Raw genomic sequence first — 19516 nt, forward strand, 5'->3', positions numbered from 1 at the left:
TGGGGAGATGTAAGCGGAGATCCGCCCACTGCGAGAATTTATCTGCTATCCTCCGTTTCGTGGCTAAGATAAACACGCTTGCAAAATTAGCAATAAATAATGAAGTGGTAAATTGCGCTGATAAATTACGCGTTTTAAGACCGAGAAAGGTAAGACCGAACAGAACTAAGAACTAAAGGAACTTCACAATGTTTTTGTAGAGCAAGTAACCCATTTTTTTCAGAACAAGTTTTAGAATTTACTTAGTTATGACCAATAAATAGTGCAGTTAAAAACCTCGTCTGAATAGCGGGTAACACCTCAAAGGAATTTCCACAAAAATTTCCATAAATTCCACGCCTTCACATTTTCATAATAAATTGTGATACAAATACTTTGCAAATCGAACTAAAAATTTCTTTGGGGCTTGGATCTTTATCTTATTATGAATCATATCAACTCACAAAAGGCGCGTCGATCAGTATTAGGTAATAATGTGATAAATACGTCAAGGCAATTAAAGCTTAAAATGAAATATTTTTATCTCTTTCAAACAAACAGTTTGATAACAACAAAAATGTAAAGCTCATAAAAAACACATTAAAGCATTTCATTTAAAAACTTAATGCAAATATATCGAAAAGTTTATAAGTTTTGGCAGTCACAAATCAGTCTAATATATTTAAGTTTGAACGATTATTTGAGCCGGTAATATTTATAAGTCGAGATAATCATTTTTATCGCTCGTTCCATCAGCTGCGAAGGGGATTCCATTTCCAAATCAAATCAAATCGAATCACTTCTTGTTGAATTGGGTCTCGGCGAAGGCGGCCCAAAACCGGCTGGCCAAAGCCGTGGCCAGTTAACAAGTTTCGTTCGGTCGAATCAATTAGCGGCCAAGAGCGTCATCGGGCCTCGGGGTCTGAGGCTTCTGATCAGTTTGGGTTTGGGTTTACTTATGTTAATCAGCTGGCCGCGGTGCAAATTGGCGCTAACAGCGCGCTACTGTTGGCTAACAGAGCCCCCGAAAGCTCGCTACGGATGGTTCGCTACAGAAAAAGGCCGTCAGTTGGCCAGAACGCGTTTGTGACTCGAGCGGAGCGCACGTGCCGGGAAAACGACGAGCCAAGTCCGTTGAGCCAGAGGCCAAAAGCGAAAGCTGGGGAAAACTGCCCCTACATTTTCCAGCAACAACAACGAGTGTGTGAGTGCGTGCGAGAAGAAATCTTGTGTAACCCGGAGAGAGAGAAAGAGAGAAAGATAGCGAGAAAGAGAGGGCCACAGCTGGGAAACTCACCACAGGCCACGGACTTGGATTTTCCGCTCGTGTGAAAATATTCACACGCTCACTACGTTTCGGTTCGCCCGCAAAGGCAGTTGCTCCTGAATTCCCAATTCTCGTGCGTGAAGTGCAGTGTAGTCCAATAAGACCAATCAGAATAAGTCATCGGTCAGAAAGTAAACAAAATAAACGCCACATGCTGTTGGCACAAGTGCTTCAAACCACTAAGTGTACAAACGAATTCTGAACCCCATGAACCTCAAGGAATTCTAACAACGCCCCCATGACAATAACAGAAAAGCGGTCATAACTACACCAGCCATTAAGCATAAAAAAGTGCCATAAAGCGTTGGGGGGATAAGCTCGAAAAAAAAGGACAACTGAATCGGAAATGATAGTAACTGTTGCTCGTCGCTCACAAACACCATCGTTGTGCCAGTCGCACCGAGCTTCAGTTGGGTCCTTTGTGGATTTGTATTTGCGATTCCTTCCTCGGCTCCAATCAATGTGGATTTTGTAGATTTTTTCTGCCTATACAGGGTAGTGAAAGAGTTGGACAAACTGAACAAAATTTAGTTGTTAGTTCGGTAGAGGCAACACTGCGTATGATTGATTTATTTTAGAGTTGAAAGAAGATATTTGAAATTGTTAAAATGGAATTTAAAAAACTTTTTACGAAAAAACAACACGTACCACAAGCAATTTAAAATGTTACGATAACGATGAAAAAGTTTTTTATTTGACAAAATGGTCAATACGTGTGAGTGATATAGAGACAGTACACTTTATTTCATAATAAATTAATAAGGTGTGACAAAATCAGAATAAGGTGTTGGCAACAGCGACAAAAACATTTCCCGTCTTTTTATCAACACTTCAATAAATGAAGTGAAACAAAAACAGTTTGTAGAACATTTGAACAGGGTATAAACCATTCGCACTGCAATTGAACCCACCTGCACAGGTGAGAGCAGTGGCCAGCAAGAACGTGTCTGTTGGCGAAGCACACAAAAATTGGCGTTGCAAAAATTTCAATAAAGGTGAAAACAAAAGCAAAACATTGAAATAAAAATTATTTCGTTTGCACTTCGCTTTTTATTTGCACGCGCGCCAATTCTTCGTCTCTTTTTGCGTCTCCTGCTCGCCAAGCTGGGAAAAATTATATTATTTTCAAGTTATTATTTAGCTGACATTCCCCCAAAGGGGGTGAGTGTCCACCCCCTTTAACCCTCTCGGAAATTCTTTTGTATAATCAACGGTCGGCGCATTAAAATTAATGCTAATTATGAGCTTGTTTGTCCGTCGCTCGGTGACATTTGCTTGAGTTTTTGTTTAATTGCTGCGCTCGTTATGAGAAAATCAATTGAAATCGATGCGGGACGTGAGTGAGTGAGAAATAATTAAATAAACGACGGACATGCAGCCAGTGATTAATAAAATTATGCAAATCGCTTTGCGCAAATTAAAGCGAGGCTCTGTAGTCCAGTTTGGCTTTATTGTTTTTTCTCGCCCATTATTAACGTTAGATGGCATTTAAGGTCTAATAAAAACACGCCGAGAACAAAAACTGAAAATCAATAAACACAAAGCCAGCGAGAAGTACGTAACAGGCGGAGGCAACAACACCCAAATGCGGCAACAACAAGTGAGCAAGTTAAAGAACCTTTGCGATTTGTAAACGCTGCGAAATACCTGTCGAGTGAGGCGACCGAGAACACTGAGCTGAGCTGAACTGAACTGAACTGCAAGGAACACTAACAGAACAGCAACAATGTCGGAGGGCAGTGATAACAACGGGGATCCCCAGCAGCAGGGCGCCGAGGGGGAGGCGGTGGGCGAGAACAAGATGAAGTCGCGCCTTCGCAAGGGAGCTTTGAAGAAGAAGAACGTCTTCAATGTCAAGGATCACTGCTTCATCGCCCGGTTCTTCAAGCAGCCCACGTTCTGCTCCCACTGCAAGGACTTCATCTGGTGAGTATTCCTTGTTTTCTAGCCCCAAGCATCCCACATTCCCCTCCCCCTCACCCCCTCTTCTGCCCAGAACCACACATGTAGAAAGCCATCCCCACAAGCCCCCCTTCCAGCGGTGGCACTTGTGGGTCTACCAAGCATGGCCAGCAATGCGTCCACATAACATCAGTGGTGGGAATCGATAAATGTATATTGACAAGGCGAAAGAACTGAGCAACAAAAGCGGAATAATACAAATAAAGCCAACACATAGCAACAAAAACCACATTTGCAATGGTGGTTGACCCAAAGCCTAGGTTTTTAATATTTCATAGGTCAAATTTGTGGTCAGCCAATGATACTTCAAATGTTTTCTTTGGCAAAGCAATGCATTTCATGAAAAATATAAAATCAGTGGGTGGATAACATTTTAGAAAAGAATCTTAAATATATTTGTTAGCCTAAAGAGCAGGTTTTATTTATTACTTAATATTTATTTGAAGAGATGGTAAACATTTAATTTGGTTTAAATATGACAAAACAAAATATGAGATTGAATAAAATTACTTGGTTATGTTGAAGAATGTTGAAATTACGCTTACATACAAAAGAGTAAATACGAGTGAAGTTAAAGGAGAGAAATCACTGTAGCAGCAGTCATATTATTCCCCTGAAACACCTTTTGTTCCTGCTGGCCAGAAAGTTCAACACGAAGCTACAACAAGCCAACAATTAATTTAGGTAAGGCTGCCAAAATCTGTCTTAATCCATTGTTGCTCCCCGGGCCAAAACAAACAGAAGAGCAAGGAAAAAAGCACTGAAATTATTTGGGGTAACCTGTTTGCTTTTGGCTGTCCCGGCAGTCGAGTCCCAGTAGTCACTTCCTGGCTGCCAGCATCCCCGTGGATTATAAATCAATTTCATGCGCATTAAATTCCCCTCCGAAAGACCTGAACTCCGCTCCCGTTGAAAACTTATTTGTTGACATGAATTTTGAACAGAATTTTGGTTTTTACAGCGGTTATCAGTCGGGATACGCGTGGATGTAGGTATTTCGAAGGATTTACTTCAATCTGTTCGTTGAGTAGTGCTAGAGAATCGCGGTAGAGCTTCCATTTCATTGACTGACATCTGAGAAAGTCGGAGTTCATCTCGCCCCCCACAAATTAATTAATTCGCCACTTAATATTCATAGTCAGAGTTGCCCTCCAACCACAGACACTTTGACGAGCAATTCCAGTGATATTAATTCATATTTAATAAACAAACACGCTCAGTCTCTCCGCAAAGTGCCATAATGCCAGAGCGTTTCGTTGCGTTGCGTTGACAATTTAAAGCCAGCGACTAATGAATGGATATGGAAGTCGCTCGCATAAACTGGGGCCAATTTATAAAGCTTGTCTTGTGACTCTCGTCATCGCTTTGGGCTCTTTAGCTAATTGTCGGCCAAGACATTTTGGCAATAATTAAATTAATTGCTGTTTAAAATGCGCCACCAGCCGCCAGCCGCCAGCATCATCGATCTATGCCCATAAATCCCCAGCGGGGGCCAGAACCGAAAACGGAAAACCGAATTTTGGGAGTCCACAGCCCCAACCCAAACAAAACAAGCGTAAAAAATCGCAAAAAGCGAAGTAGCTACTCGCTGCTCGACGGCACTGCATCATTATTACACGTAATTAACGCGCTTTGACAGCAATACCGGCAAACAGGCTAAAAGCCACGCCCCCTTGCCACCCTTGCCCCACTCGCCTAAAACGCCCGTTTTTGGGTGCTGCAGCTAATTAACAACTCCAGCCACTGTTACACTTGGTTTCGACTTTTAATTAATAGTGCGGGGACTTTGGGGGCACGCACACCGCGCTCGGTGTTGCAAAAAGGCGTTGCAGGCACGTATCTGAGCCACTGGAGGGGTGTTAAGTGGGCGGTGGCTCAGGGGTGGATCAGGAGGTGGCTCAGGTGGTGGCCTACGGGCTGGGTGGAGCTCTGGGGGTGCGGCAACGGCACCAAAGTGTCCCCGCCTCCGCTTGCGGGTAGCAGGTGAAACATTTGCCATGTTTACGGCACGTCATTTGCATAATAGCGCGGAAACCGAAAAGGTCACGATGGAAATTCCAGATACAAGCCCGAATTGCCCTGAACATATCAATTTGCAAATTTACGGCCGAAATAAAAATTCGTTTTAAGAATTACAGCAAATATTTGTAAAATCACGGAGGTGGTCTGAATAACTTATTAATAATTATGTAACCTTTAGAGGAACAAAGTATAGTATCAGCTTTAATAATTTAAAAACCTGGTAAATTCACAATTTATAAATTATTAAGTTTTGAGGTATTTTTCAGCGATTCAGAACTATTCCTTTTGTTTGATTAATTAACTTAAATTGCAAACATTCTTAACCCCAGTCCTTTGTGCCAGTTTTTGCGATGTCGGAAAATATGCGCTTAATTAAAAATGAAAAAATGCATAAAAAAGGTGCCGTGAAAAAATAATTGTGTGGGCGCAAGCGGGGAAGGGCGGGAAAAGGGAATAATAGTATAACTGCAGGCGCGGGAAAATTGCTTTTTCACTTCATTTGATGGGCAAACAAAAACGGGAAAAACCCAGGGGGGAGAACTGAAAACAGCGAAAAGCCAGAAACAGACAACCTGGTCAGACAAAAGAATTAAACTTAAATGGAAAATGCGGGCTGCAGCAAAGGCAACAAACAGAATTATGAAACGGGCCACAATTTTGCACTCGTTAGCAGCAATAACAAATTGTCCGATTTGTGTGAATTGTCCAAGTGGTTACGACCTAATCGGATCAACTTTGCTTTGGCTTAACGGCCAGAACTTTAGCCGGCATTCGGGTCCTTTCGTGCTGAAACTTATTCAACTGCATTTGCGAAAGTTGGCCAAACAGTTGCCAGTCGCTGGCACTTGGCTCCTTCTATACTTATATATATACTATACATATATATATATATATATACTATAGGTTAAATGCGTTTTCACGCCGTGCATGTGAATAATTTGCCTTGTCCCAAATTGCGGCCAGGCTTCTGACGGTTAGGGGCTGGCTAGCGGTTTGTGGCCAAGTCATTAATGGTCAAGGGTTGGCATACGCCTGGGAGCGGCTCACGTAAGCCTCAGCCTTTCGGCCCAACAACAGGTTCTGGCCATTAAGCCGTTGTCCGGAATTGCAGGCTGAATGGCTTAAAGTTTTTGGTTTTTATAGGCAAATATTCATGAAAGCTAGGTCACGTTTTGGAATTTAATTCTGGCATTTTAAATTACCTCAGATTTTCTTAAACACTTTTAATTCTAAAAAAACACACACATATCGTATAATATGCATTTGTTTTTTCATTAATAATTTTAATTTTGTTTTTTGGTTTTCATGGCTTAAAAGTAAAAAGTAAATACGATTAAAGCAGTCGTGTTAACATTTTCCAGCCCTTCTCTGTGAGGCTCTGTAAATTGGCAGCCAAGTTTTTATTTTAATTCATACAGCCCTTGGGGCTTGCAAGTAGCGTATTGATTAATGGAGAATTAAATATTTATGCTAATTGGTGTAATGACAGTAGCAATGCCTCCCCGACTGCGAATTGACGAGAATCCGCTTGCTTTCCGTGTTTTGCAGGGGCTTCGGGAAGCAAGGATTTCAGTGCCAAGGTAAGGATCCCCCTGGAGAGCTCCGAGCTGCGAATAACCGAATACCCTTCTCCGCCCGCAGTTTGCTCCTACGTGGTGCACAAGCGGTGCCACGAGTATGTCACCTTCATCTGCCCCGGCAAGGATAAAGGCATCGATTCGGTAAGTGCGCACCAACACATATGCTCAACAGGATTTGCGTACAGACACATACGAGTATAGATACGCAGGACGAGGCACCCGACTGCATTTCCATGTGCGGAGCAGGCGGAACGGGGACTTATTTGCATTGCTTTTAGTCTTTGTGGGCTCTGTCAAATTAAACTGTCATTTGGATTTTCGGTTATGCCGGTCGCAGTCCGTCCCCAAAGTCCCAGCTGTCATGTCCTTTCGTCCCGACTCGCCTGTCAACTCTGCTTTGCCAGCTAAGCAGACTCGGGCTAAAAATGCGAGTTTTCCCTGTCCAACGGGGGTTTTCTTTGGTTATGGAAAATGTCATTTGGATTTTTCCGCATACAGCATGTTCCCTACACTGTGTATTTAGTCAGGCAACCCACAAAACCAGAACAAAAGTAGGGCAAACCATTTTTGCTACTGAGTAGTTTTTGGACAAGGAAACTGAATATTAAAGCTTTCACCACAGAAATAAATAAATCTTAGCTTTAAGATTCATTCTCAATTTAGTAAAGCAAATCAAAAACTTATATCAAGTGCAATACTTCGTTAATAACTTTTATCTAACCGAACTGAGAAGAATTATACCTGATTTCAACACTTAAACAAATTTTAAAACATAGATATATTTTCAATCGGTAAAAAAAGTAAGATATTTTTGAAGTGTAATGCGGCTTGTCCGAGGAAAATTATTGTGATGGGTAGACAGCAAAATATGGCAGAAATATAGAGAAAAGAGCATCAGATGGATTGGCTTTTGGGGCGGGACAGCTGGGCATTGAAGTAGTTTTTCCGGGCTTTAATCTCAGTCCCTCCTCCCCCAACTACGCACATGGAAAAGGCTGAGAAATAACTTAGTCATAGAGCAGTTGCAAACTTACACTTAACTTAAGTAGAGTTTGTCCTTTGTTATGTTTTCAGTGCGAAAGTTAGTCGCGACCTTGTTGATTTGTCATTGTGCTCTGTTGATTTACCATGAACCAAATTTGTACTTTGTATTCTTTTCCATGTGTGCATCCACCAAAATCAAACCAAAACTCAATTCGCTGTCCAACTCACGCTGTCACTGAACCACGCACCAAAAACCACAACAAACCAAATGAATTCGCAATCGAAATTGAAATTGAAATTGCTACCACAAAAAATAAATAAATAATAAAAATATAAACAAATCAAGGACTCACCAAAAACTCAACACAATTTCGAGCCATTCACATACGCAGGACCCACGTTCTGCGATCACTGTGGTTCCCTGCTGTATGGCATTTACCACCAGGGCCTCAAATGCTCAGGTAACCCGAACCCTTAAGCTAGAACCCTTTTACCCCCCCAGTAAGTGTTCCCCCTCAGCTTCTATCTCTTCTTCTTCTTCTACCTTTAACCACAAAAGTTTTCGCTTCTCTCTTTCACTTAACTTTTAATCCTTTTCCGAAAAAACCCCGACTGACAGTGTAAATAATGATGATAATGTGTACGTGAGCCTGTGTGTGTTTGTGTGTGTGTGTGTGTCCGTGTGCCTTCTGTGTGGGAATTAAATTTTAAACGCAATTTGACCTGGTCAACAACATGGGGAAACTTTCTTTTGCAGGCCCTAAAAGTTAATTATTTAAATGGTTTTCCCTACCAACATACAGATACAGATACAGATGTACAGATACTCGTATACGTGTAAGCAGGCCGCACCTCTGTAAATATGTCGATACACCCGGCAAAGGCTTCCTTTTTTTCGTAAATTGTTTGCTTGCTCTTCACTTTCCCGTAACCGAACCGACCGCACTGAAAGTTTTCTCTGTGTGCCACGTGTAACCCACTTTTCCACCCGCTTTCCCGCCCATTTTCCCCCGCCCGTCCAACCAATTCATTTGCATAATTATGCACATGCCTGGGATACTGCGAGGATTCTAGTGGAGGGGCGAACTTAGTTGCCAAACAATGCTTGTCATTTGTTTAGAAATTGTTCTGCAGCTGCCCTGCGATATAAATATAATTTTAATGTATTTTTGTGGCCCACTAACAGATTGCGGAGGTGCCAGAGATAAAAGTTTTTCAGGTTCTGCCTGAAGGCTGTCGCTCTTAGGGAAAATATAAATGAGTTGGATTCTTTAACCTTCTAAAAATTAGTTATTCACATTTCCATTGCATTTGTGTAACCCCTGAAAATACTATTTCATACTGCGGCCTTAAATAGTTTTCAGCCCACTCCTTAATTTGGCTATCAAGTATTATTTTGAACTGTAACTACTGCGAACCATCCTCAAAGCGGTTTGTCGCTGGATCTGGCAATTAATTCACAGCCATGGTAACTGGCTTAATTAGAACGAGTCAAGTGTAAACACCAAATGCAGAGGCAATAAGAGAGCATTCTGCGAATTGGAAACTCAGATGTCACATCCATCTGTGCCGTCGAGTGTGATGCTGTGGCCATGGCAACCCAGAGTGAAATGTTCCCGTCTGGAAAATGCTTAACTCACTTACCCCATCTGTGGCTTTTCTCTGGCCCCTGTTCGAAATACAATCTGGCCCAATGAGCTTAAATTTAAATGTTGCCGATGTCAGTTGTGTTCGTGCGACTTCTTTGGCCCCCGTTATTGCCACCCCGGCTCATCAAATCGGATCAAATTTATTGCGACAGGTGTAGGCAAATCAATTTTAGCCAAGTTAGCTGCGCACCTGAGCGGCAGAAGCGCCTGGGAACTCTCAGCGTTTGACTGGAATTTGTACCTGAACCGGAAATTGAAAACAAATGCAGTTGGGCCCCTAGAAAGCTATCAGATGGCTGACGGATACCAGCCGATATGACCACGTTTAGGAGACCATATGACCGACAGGCGAACTCCCCTTATCTTGGTTGTCGGAATAAATGACATGGCAATTTATATTTGCCAGCTTGCGCCCCACCGTCCCACCGCCCCATTTGTTATCGGGCATCAGTTGTTAATATGCTGGCAGTTATAGTATATACGCCGGCGTTTATATACCAAAAATTACACTCAATGGAGTAATGGTGGCTGCCATCCAGCTAGATGATGATAGCGATATGGAAAAGTGGGCGGCAGGATTTCCCGCTGGGCGGGGCCAAATTTGTTAGGTGACAGCCAGCGACGCGAGGAATGCTGTGATAAATTCGCCCTGCAAATATTTTTTACAAATTTCTGCGCTGGCTGGCACGTGGCAAATAAGTAGGCGTCAAATGGGGGCGTGTTAGCCAAATGAAATTCTATCTGCGTGTGTGTGTTAGTGCGTGGGCCAAAAGATTTATTGGGGAACGTCTGACGGGGTGTTTGTTTGCGAGGCTTTCATGTGGCAGATACCAGATACTGTGACGCAACGATAAGAACAAAGCACACACTTTTATGCAGTCGAGCTTCGGGGGCTCGAACTTTTATGTTGAGCGAAGTGAGTTGGTTTAGTCTATACGAGTTTTATACAAATTGGGTACTAAAGCAGAGGCGTACAGCTATACTAACTCCATCAGAATCCAATTATTCGGTAACTGAAAGCTACAGCTAAACTACCATCGTATACCCCAAAATCCACAATGACAGGGGTCTCGATTCGAGTGTCAACACCTGTGGCTGTCCAGGTGCTCTGAAAGGTGAGTCCGATTGGAGGCCGCGCGCACACACGTGTTTACCTTCAATGCGATTGCATTTAGCCAAACAAATCCCCCACCACCCCTTCGACCCGCCCACCCGCACGGCCTTGAGCATGCCCGCCAAAGTATGCAACAACTTTTTTCGCTGCGCTGCCAAGGTCCCTGTTTGTCTGAGTGCGCGAGTGTGTTTGCCTTCCGCTGGTGTTTGTCTTTTGGTAGCAAAAGGATATTAATGGCTGAGCAGCTGTTGAACCTTGGCAGATACAAACAACGAATGGCTGAAGCCCCCCGAAAAAATGGAGGAAGGACTGCGAGAATATGGGGGAACCACTCGGTGGATGCTCATGCAGGCGCATAATGCTATCAAATGTCCTTGCCGCCGGCATCACCCACCGCAAGCTGACACAACAATCGACTCGGTCGGTTGTGTGGGTAATGTGTGTTCCAACCGAAAAAAAGGGAAAAATAACCTTAAAGTTTTCAGTCAATGTCACGTGTGAGAGAGACTTTTTGTGTGAGTGCAAGAGCTCCTTGAAAGGGATTAGGCAGCAATTGTCTGGGCAACCTTCGCAAATACTTATTGTCTACTGCATCTATATGTTTGTGTATATACCCACTCATCACACTGCCAACATAAACCCCCTGTTTTCATTTGATTTCGCTGTTTGTGACATGTGACGGCCAACTTGCAACTCAATTAACGTCGCGTTTATTTCATTAGCACGAAAGCAAAACTGCCGCAGTGGAAAGAGTCTGCATTTAACCCTGAAGCGGCAGTGGCTTTTGGAGGCCTAAAATCTGAAAAGTCTATATAATCCTTAAAATTTGCTATCACAAAACCCATTCTGCTGAGCAGAGATCCCAAGAGTTTCAAATATTTTCTACAAATGTTCAAATATTAAAAGAAGTTTTATTAAAAATAGCATTAACCATTTTACATGTAACTAAAATTTTGTAATAAAAATATAACCTCCTAAGACAAAACCATGTTAACAAACTAAAACGAAATATATAAATCATTAGTACCAAGTTGTGTTTCCCATTTTGTGTGTAATTTGCCTCATGTTATTTCGTAATCCTTTGTGTTATTTTGCAATCGCACCTAAGTAGCTATTATGAACACCTATACCTATGCCCTGCGTTAATTTTCCATTAGTTTTCTCTTCCGACTCGAACTCTAAACCGAAATCGAATCCGGTCAGGCGCATCAAATGCCCCACAAATGGCAGAATGTCACCTTCCTGTCGCCGACGTTCTGCGATCATTGTGGGTCTCTTTTGCACGGCATCACGCACAAGGGTCTCAAGTGTCGAGGTAAAGTCCCCCAAATAGTCTCCCCCTTGTAGTATATCCCCTCTGCCCCTGCCCCTCCCCCTTCCCCTTGTCGGCGGAAAGTGTCCCAGCTCATTTGCATTTTTGGTGGCGACGCCGCAGAGTTTTTAGATTGTTGCAATTTACAATTAGCAGCGCTTTGTTCCCGCTCAAGTGTGCACTTGTCTTTGTGTTTGTGTTCGCCAGAGTGTGCGTGCTGTTTGCGTGTGTGTGTGTGTTTGTGTGTGAGTGTGAGTGTTTTGCACACTTGGGCGAGTTGTTTGTTGTTGCTTTTGTGACTGTCGCTGACAAGTTTCCGCCAGCTTTTCCCGCTTTCCCCCCTTTTATTTTCGCTGCCAGCTGCCTGCTCTTAATTTTCTTTTCATTTTACGTTGACATTCTCGAAAACTTGTTAATTTTCACGTTATTGCAAGTGCATGTTGAGTTGGCAAAGCCTCTTAATAAATGTTTACTAATTTTAAAGGCATTAAATATATTTACCTATCTGTAGACCCCGTGTTTATCGTCTGTATGTTCCAATTAGCGTAGAATGTTCCAAGTCATTTGCCTTCGGCGCTATTAAGTATTTAAATATCTGTGACAAGGGGTCCCTTTACCTTTTTGAAAAACAAATTATTGAATTACGCGCCATTGACCCAAACAAACACATACAAAGGCCACACGGCTCGCAGGGAATGCAAATGTGTGAGTGGGCATGGCGGAAGTCCTTTGTGTGTGAGCGTCCCATTGTGGTGTGTGGTTGTATTGCTTCGGAGCTTTTCATTATAGTACTTATTATACTTTTCCAGGCATCGAAAAGGGGAAAAAAAAACTATAAAATGCGGAATTTCTTCCATCATTATTTATATCTTAATAAAATGTTTATAAATTAGTTAGTTTTACAGACAAGCTATTACAGACAAGCATTCCAAAGAATGTCATCTCTTAAATCAATTTACCGGATACCATCTTCATGAAAGTTAAATTATTCAAAGAATTTGCACAGGTTGAATTTTTCAACACGTTTTAGCGATTATTTCTGGACTTGATTTTCCAGACCCAGACTAATGCATTTGGCCATGCAATTACTATATATACCCCCATAAATATTTAATTCAAATAGTCAACCCAAATGAAAAGCTTGTTTAGGGTCATTTTTCTAGGAGCTTTCATAGCTGCGATCGTTGTTCCTGCGATTGCTCAGCGTCAGAGACGAAATGTTGGTGAACGTATGTAGATTGTCTTTCTACTTAACTTTTCCTCTATAATACTGGAAACGAAACAACTCAGGTTGCGGCGAGGGATGGTGTGTCTCCATTCGTGACCGATGTAGATCAATATACTATATTTGCCGAGATTTTAAACGAGAAAAGTGTTGCATATTTCCCGGATGGAAATAAAGGAAATAAAAGGAAAGTTCTTCACTAGCAGCTCCTATAACTGCGATCGTTGTTCCTGTACTCGGCTAACTGCAGAGGACGACATCTAAGACAATAAGTTAATTGATCTGCTAGTCAGACCCATAATAATGCATTTTTCATGGTAGTAAGCAACTGATTCTACCGCGAAGTCAAAATAAATTAGTGAGCAATGATGATGGAAAACTTTAAGATTTTTTTTTTGTTAGCTCTTCTATTTCTTGGCCTTAACTTAGGAAGTCCCAGAAAGTTAACTAGAAGTAAAAACCGTTTACATTCGAATCGAATCGATAAAAAAGTTTAATAATTATTTCAGCTTGTGGAATGGGGCTGTGCGTATCTGTAAGAAATGACTGCCCTCGAGTAACGGGAAGGTGCGTCCAAAAGAACGAAAAATGTTGTAAAGTTAGATGGCATTGGGAATCGAAATGATATAAGTAATTAAAATAAAACTTGATTCCAATACGAAATTCATTGAAGCTTTTCATCAAAGTACTTATTATACTTTTCCAGGCATCGAAAAGGAAACAAAAAACTATAAAATGCGAATGTTTATAAATATACAACTACTTCGTCTTTTGAGAAATTAGTTTTCAATTACAGCCAAGCATTCCAAAGAATGTCATCTCTTGAATCAATTTACCGGATACCATCTTCATGAAAGTTAAATTATTAAAAGAATTTGAACAGGTTGAATTATTCAACACGTTTTAGCGAATATTTCCACATTCTTGCATATTTCCCGGATGGCAATGATTTCTATGTATATATTAAATTACGTTAAACATAGTCTCCCCAAAAGAAAATTTTGTTTAGGGTTCCTTACTAGCAGCTCCCATAACTGCGATCGTTGTTCCTGTACTCGGCTAACTGCAGAGGACAACATCTAAGACAATAAGTTAGTTGATCTGCTAGTTAGACCCATAATAATGCATTTTTTATGGTAGTAAGCAAGTGATTCTACCGCGAAGTCAAAATAAATTAGTGAGCAACGTCGATGGAAAACTTTAAGATCTTTTTTTTGTTAGCTCTTCTATTTCTTGGCCTTAACTTAGGAAGTCCCAGAAAGTTAACTAGAAGTAAAACCCGTTTACATTCGAATAGAATCGATAACAAAGTGTAATTAATATTTCAGCTTGTGGAATGGGGCTGTGCGTATCTGTAAGAAATAGCTGCCCTCGAGTAACGGGAAGGTGCGTCCAAAAGAACGAAAAATGTTGTAAAGTTAGATGGCATTGGGAATCGAAATGATATAAGTAATTAAAATAAAACTTGATTCCAATACGAAATTCATTGAAGTTCCACCAAAGTTGTATTTTAGTATGGTGTATTTGTTTTTTAAACAGATTGTTCTTTTCTTTGATTTATTCCCAAACCGAATAAAAAAAATCATGAATCAGCTTACCAAGTCGTAACCTCGCATTACAAAAATGTTTGAAGTTTGAATCTGAAATATTTGTAATTCAGCAAATGAAACTTTTTACTGATCCACAAAACTGCAAATTCCACAACTAGCAAATGCAAGGGGCAAGGAAATACAAACATAAACACATAGTATATGCAAGGATATGACACACAAAATGGAGGCCACATTATGAATACACACTCGTATCTGTGTGTCTCTTCTTCCTGTGTGTGTTTTTTTGCGCCTCGCCGAAGGGAAACCCTTTTTCCGTTTGTGTACACAGTTTTGCACATTCTGTGCTAACCAAAATGCCGCAGGTCCGACCCGCAAACGTAACTTAAATATCACGCATACGCAGCCAGAGCTGGACATTACGTATACGCACCGTTCGCTTGAATGAAATTAAGACCATGCCAAGGGTGGCGGGGGTAGCAAAAGTAATTTTACACTCCACCAAAGCGGAATGTTGCCAAGAGAAAAGAGCCGAAAGGAAAAGCCGGGGAAAGCGGATATGTGAGAGGAAACTGAAGCAATCGGCAAAAACAGGATGATGCCCATTGATGCCCCTTGATGACCGATGATGATGGCAAAGTACTTTAATTGAAAACAAAACGTATTTCATGAAAATGAATCGCAATTCGATTTTAGCGAATGATTTCCAATCGAACGCTTGCCACTTGTCAGAGTCAGAAATGTAGCCCCAATCGTGGAGGAGCAACAGTTTGTCAATTTCCGCTGGCAGGGAAATGGGGGAAAACAAGCTGTAAAGAGGGTTGCGCTGGGTGGAAAATTGGCTTGGGTTTTATTTACTGATTGGTTTTGCAGATTAATCGGCTGCATTTCCTCCGGTAAACTTTACCTTTCAATGACAGACGCGGTAAGTAGTTCACATTTGCTCTGTTTTCGAGACTGTACCTCACATAGTTGTGTATGCGAGACTGTACCTTTGTGCGTGTGAGTGTGTGTGTGTATGTGCTGTGTTCCACTTCAACATCCAAGTCATGCCTTTCAATCCCCACTAACCAAACTCTTTTAGCCTTCACTCCTCCGACTTCAGAATTTCCAGAGACAGACTGATACATCTTTTTGAACGTTTTTCCAATCCCCTCAGCATGTGACATGAACGTGCATGCCCGCTGCAAGGAGAACGTTCCCAGTCTGTGCGGATGCGATCACACGGAGCGGCGGGGTCGCATTTATCTGGAGATCAATGTCAAGGAGAATCTGCTAACTGTCCAGAGTAAGTGGCCCCGAGCCTAGGGAATACAAATTTAAGCCGCTTAAGCGTTGTTACCAATTATGGCCGAGCAGTCTAAGTTCTTTATTTTTTTGTTCGGCGCCCGCCTTGGGGGCGAGTGGGCGAAAAGTTTACAGTTTCCCCATAAAGGAAAAGTGAAAAAAATGTACATGCCCCGGGAAGCCGCAAAGTTTCCCAAGCAACGCGCTTAAAATGTTACATCTTCTCCACAGTCTTTGCGCCTTTGTATTTCTTCGTTGCTCTGCGTTCCGTTTCGTTTCGTTTCCTGTTGGGGAAACCTTCTCGGCCGAAAGTTGCAAGTCCTTTGGGCTCCTGGGAAAATTGCTTACGATTTGCATTAATTCATTATGCGCGCTTAAGGAAATTCTCCGTATTCGTTCTCCTTCGTTAGCCGCAAATGCCACATAATGAATACCAAACTATAATGCAGTTGCGGAACAAAGGAGTGGATGGGTGTCCTCCAGGACACAATGCTTTGCTCGTGCCCAGGAGCATATTTCACGTAATTTCCTTAGCTGCTTTGTGGCCGGAGTTTTCACTTAGCCGGGATGGGTTTTAATTGACTGCTTATGCAGATGTTTGCACCACCCACATTCCATTGTCCTCCATTTCAGTCAAGGAGGGTCGCAATCTCATACCCATGGACCCCAACGGACTCAGCGATCCCTACGTGAAGGTGAAGCTGATTCCGGATGACAAGGATCAGTCCAAGAAGAAGACTCGCACCATTAAGGCTTGCCTCAATCCCGTCTGGAATGAGACACTCAGCTAGTGAGTATTTTTCAATAAATAAATAAATCTTTATACCTTTGAATTAAGCTGTAAAGAAAACTATGTTCTAAACTATGCTTATTAAGTAGATTGCATTTCAAATCAAATCTTTAATGTTTATTTATATTTGTTACTTCCTCTAGTGACCTTAAGCCCGAGGACAAGGATCGGCGCATCCTTATAGAAGTCTGGGACTGGGATCGAACCTCCCGCAATGACTTCATGGGCGCATTGTCCTTCGGCATTTCGGAGATTATCAAGAACCCCACGAATGGCTGGTTCAAGCTGCTCACCCAGGACGAGGGCGAGTACTACAATGTTCCATGTGCGGATGACGAGCAGGATCTGTTGAAGCTCAAGCAGAAGCCTTCGCAGAAAAAGCCGATGGTGATGCGCAGCGACACAAATACGCATGTGTCATCCAAAAAGGACATGATTCGTGCCACGGACTTCAACTTCATCAAAGTTCTCGGCAAAGGATCGTTTGGCAAGGTGGGTAAATGGCTTACTTTTTGTTTCTTTCTTCAATGAATTTACAAACCTTCAAAAACCAGGTTTTACTGGCCGAGCGCAAAGGCAGCGAGGAGTTGTATGCCATTAAGATACTCAAAAAGGATGTGATCATTCAGGACGATGATGTGGAGTGCACCATGATCGAGAAACGTGTCCTGGCGCTGGGTGAAAAGCCGCCTTTCCTAGTCCAATTGCACTCCTGCTTTCAGACAATGGTAAGTTAAGCATCGAATTTTTACAAAAAGCAGATGTTAAAGGCTTTTTTTGCAGGACCGCTTATTTTTTGTGATGGAGTATGTAAATGGAGGCGATTTGATGTTCCAGATCCAGCAGTTCGGAAAGTTTAAGGAACCAGTGGCTGTGTAAGTGTTATTAAAGGTGTTTACTAGATCTATTTACCAAAGTAATTTATCCTATGACGATCATTAGGTTTTATGCTGCTGAAATCGCCGCAGGACTCTTTTTCTTGCATACCAAGGGTATTTTGTACCGGGATCTCAAGCTGGATAATGTCCTCTTGGACGCAGACGGCCATGTTAAGATTGCGGACTTTGGCATGTGCAAGGAGAACATAGTTGGTGACAAGACCACGAAGACCTTCTGCGGTACCCCCGATTATATAGCTCCAGAGGTGGGCTCACCAATATTTTATAATTAAATAAGAAGTCATCACTTGTTGCTTCTGCAGATAATTCTATATCAACCCTATGGCAAATCTGTCGACTGGTGGGCCTACGGAGTCCTGCTCTACGAAATGTTAGTGGGTCAGCCACCCTTCGATGGCGAGGATGAGGAGGAGTTGTTTGCCGCCATTACCGATCACAATGTGTCATATCCAAAAAGCCTGAGCAAGGAGGCCAAAGAGGCCTGCAAGGGCGTAAGTTATTATCCACTTTTAGAGTTGATTTACTTATAATTAAAAACTGTGTTTAAACGCTTCTCAGTTCCTAACCAAACAACCGAATAAGCGTTTGGGTTGTGGTTCCTCTGGCGAAGAGGATGTGCGTCTACATCCGTTTTTCAGACGCATCGATTGGGAGAAAATTGAAAACCGAGAAGTGCAGCCACCGTTCAAGCCGAAGATTGTAAGCAGAGAAAACCCCACCTAAAGTCCTATAAATATTAATGAGCACCTTTTTTCCCAGAAACACCGAAAGGATGTGTCCAACTTTGACAAGCAGTTCACATCAGAGAAAACAGACTTGACGCCCACGGACAAGGTGTTCATGATGAACCTGGATCAATCGGAATTCGTTGGCTTCTCCTACATGAATCCCGAGTACATCTTAAGCCCATAGATCCGATCTGATCCGATCTAGTTTTCATGCTGCGAGTTGTGTCCCTTTAGTCTATTTTGATATTGATTACTGAAAAGACATCTTGTTAATATCTGTTAAGTTTTCTGTTTGTTTTCCACATTTGTGTGTATCTATATTTATTGAATTGTTAAGTTTTGAGTTAATTTTAAGTGCTAGAAACTGTGAAACAGAGCTTTAGTTGTGGAATATTCGAATACTGTTCAAGAGAACGTCCTCACCTCAAGCCAAAAAGGAAAGCAATAAAAATCAACATTTCAAATACTTGGATAGCCTATTACTGTGCGAGAAGATTTGTTCCTTTCTGTCCGATTTCAAACAAGCTTCTTGAAAATATGTTTAGCCAGCTTTAGACATTTGCATTTTCCATTTGAAAGTTAAATTTTTAGCCAACATCTGCGTGTCTTTTGTAGCCAACTAATCAATTTTAATAGTTAAAGCCAAGGGAACTTACACGTATTTCTCTCGATAGAACAAGGATGAGGAAGTTTTGGACCAGGTTCAAACGTCATTCGATTGTAGTGCTAGCCCCGGCATTATAATCAAATCGAAAACACGTTTAGGTGAATTCGCCAAAGAGGGAGAAATCAAAGAGAATAACCAGCGTTCCCATATTATTCAATACTTAAGCCGAAATATCATAGAACAAGTGTTTTTTTAATTCCATCAATGTATCAATGTGAGTGTAAACTAATTTTAAATTTAATGAGTGTAACTGATTTAGTTAAAAGCATTGCAAACACGTATATATAGCACGTCTATATATATGGCTGGCATAGAGTCTCAATGTACCATAACTAACAAATTGCATAGCAATAAGTTAAGCTTAGACGATACTTAACACTAAAGCTGTAAACTAAAACTGTAAAACTGTAAAACTAAAACTGTAAAACTGTAAAACTGTTT

The 19516-nt window shown here is 41.7% G+C and overlaps 1 protein-coding gene and 2 long non-coding RNA genes across 5 annotated transcripts; all 3 read left to right on the forward strand.

Moving 5' to 3' along the window:
* The first annotated feature begins 1076 nt into the window (after positions 1-1076).
* Positions 1077-18874, forward strand: LOC108093936 (protein kinase C, brain isozyme). Of its 3 annotated transcripts, none has more exons than XM_043208044.1 (14): positions 1077-3232; positions 4230-4256; positions 6839-6870; positions 6932-7011; positions 8201-8315; positions 15864-15992; positions 16625-16781; positions 16925-17273; positions 17336-17509; positions 17565-17656; positions 17724-17925; positions 17983-18171; positions 18239-18379; positions 18440-18874. In XM_043208044.1, exons 1-14 carry the CDS (start codon positions 3033-3035, stop codon positions 18590-18592), a joined length of 2040 nt encoding a protein of 679 aa, XP_043063979.1. In that variant the 5' UTR covers positions 1077-3032; the 3' UTR covers positions 18593-18874. The 3 variants fall into 3 exon arrangements, with proteins under 3 accessions (XP_043063979.1, XP_017049812.1, XP_017049811.1); XM_017194323.2 differs by lacking the exon at positions 8201-8315 and adding an exon at positions 11821-11932; XM_017194322.2 differs by lacking the exon at positions 4230-4256 and having other exon boundaries at positions 1559-3232.
* LOC108093938 lies at positions 12917-13826 on the forward strand. Its single transcript, XR_001771528.2, has 3 exons — positions 12917-13158; positions 13220-13607; positions 13664-13826. It is a non-coding gene; the product is annotated as an uncharacterized LOC108093938 (long non-coding RNA).
* Positions 14240-14636, forward strand: LOC108093939. Its single transcript, XR_001771529.2, has 2 exons — positions 14240-14426; positions 14483-14636. It is a non-coding gene; the product is annotated as an uncharacterized LOC108093939 (long non-coding RNA).
* Positions 18875-19516: the final 642 nt, after the last annotated feature.

Source organism: Drosophila ficusphila, unplaced genomic scaffold, assembly GCF_018152265.1.
Source record: "Drosophila ficusphila isolate 14025-0441.05 unplaced genomic scaffold, ASM1815226v1 contig_414, whole genome shotgun sequence".
Taxonomy (NCBI): domain Eukaryota; kingdom Metazoa; phylum Arthropoda; class Insecta; order Diptera; family Drosophilidae; genus Drosophila; species Drosophila ficusphila.

Excerpts from the sequence above, each read along its gene's own strand:
- LOC108093936 (XM_043208044.1), top strand. The coding sequence starts at position 3,033 with ATGTCGGAGGGCAGTGATAACAACGGGGATCCCCAGCAGCAGGGCGCC. Across the intron at positions 6,871-6,931 it reads GCAAGGATTTCAGTGCCAAG|TTTGCTCCTACGTGGTGCAC; the intron begins GTAAGGATCCCC and ends CTCCGCCCGCAG. Across the intron at positions 8,316-15,863 it reads CCAGGGCCTCAAATGCTCAG|CATGTGACATGAACGTGCAT; the intron begins GTAACCCGAACC and ends CAATCCCCTCAG.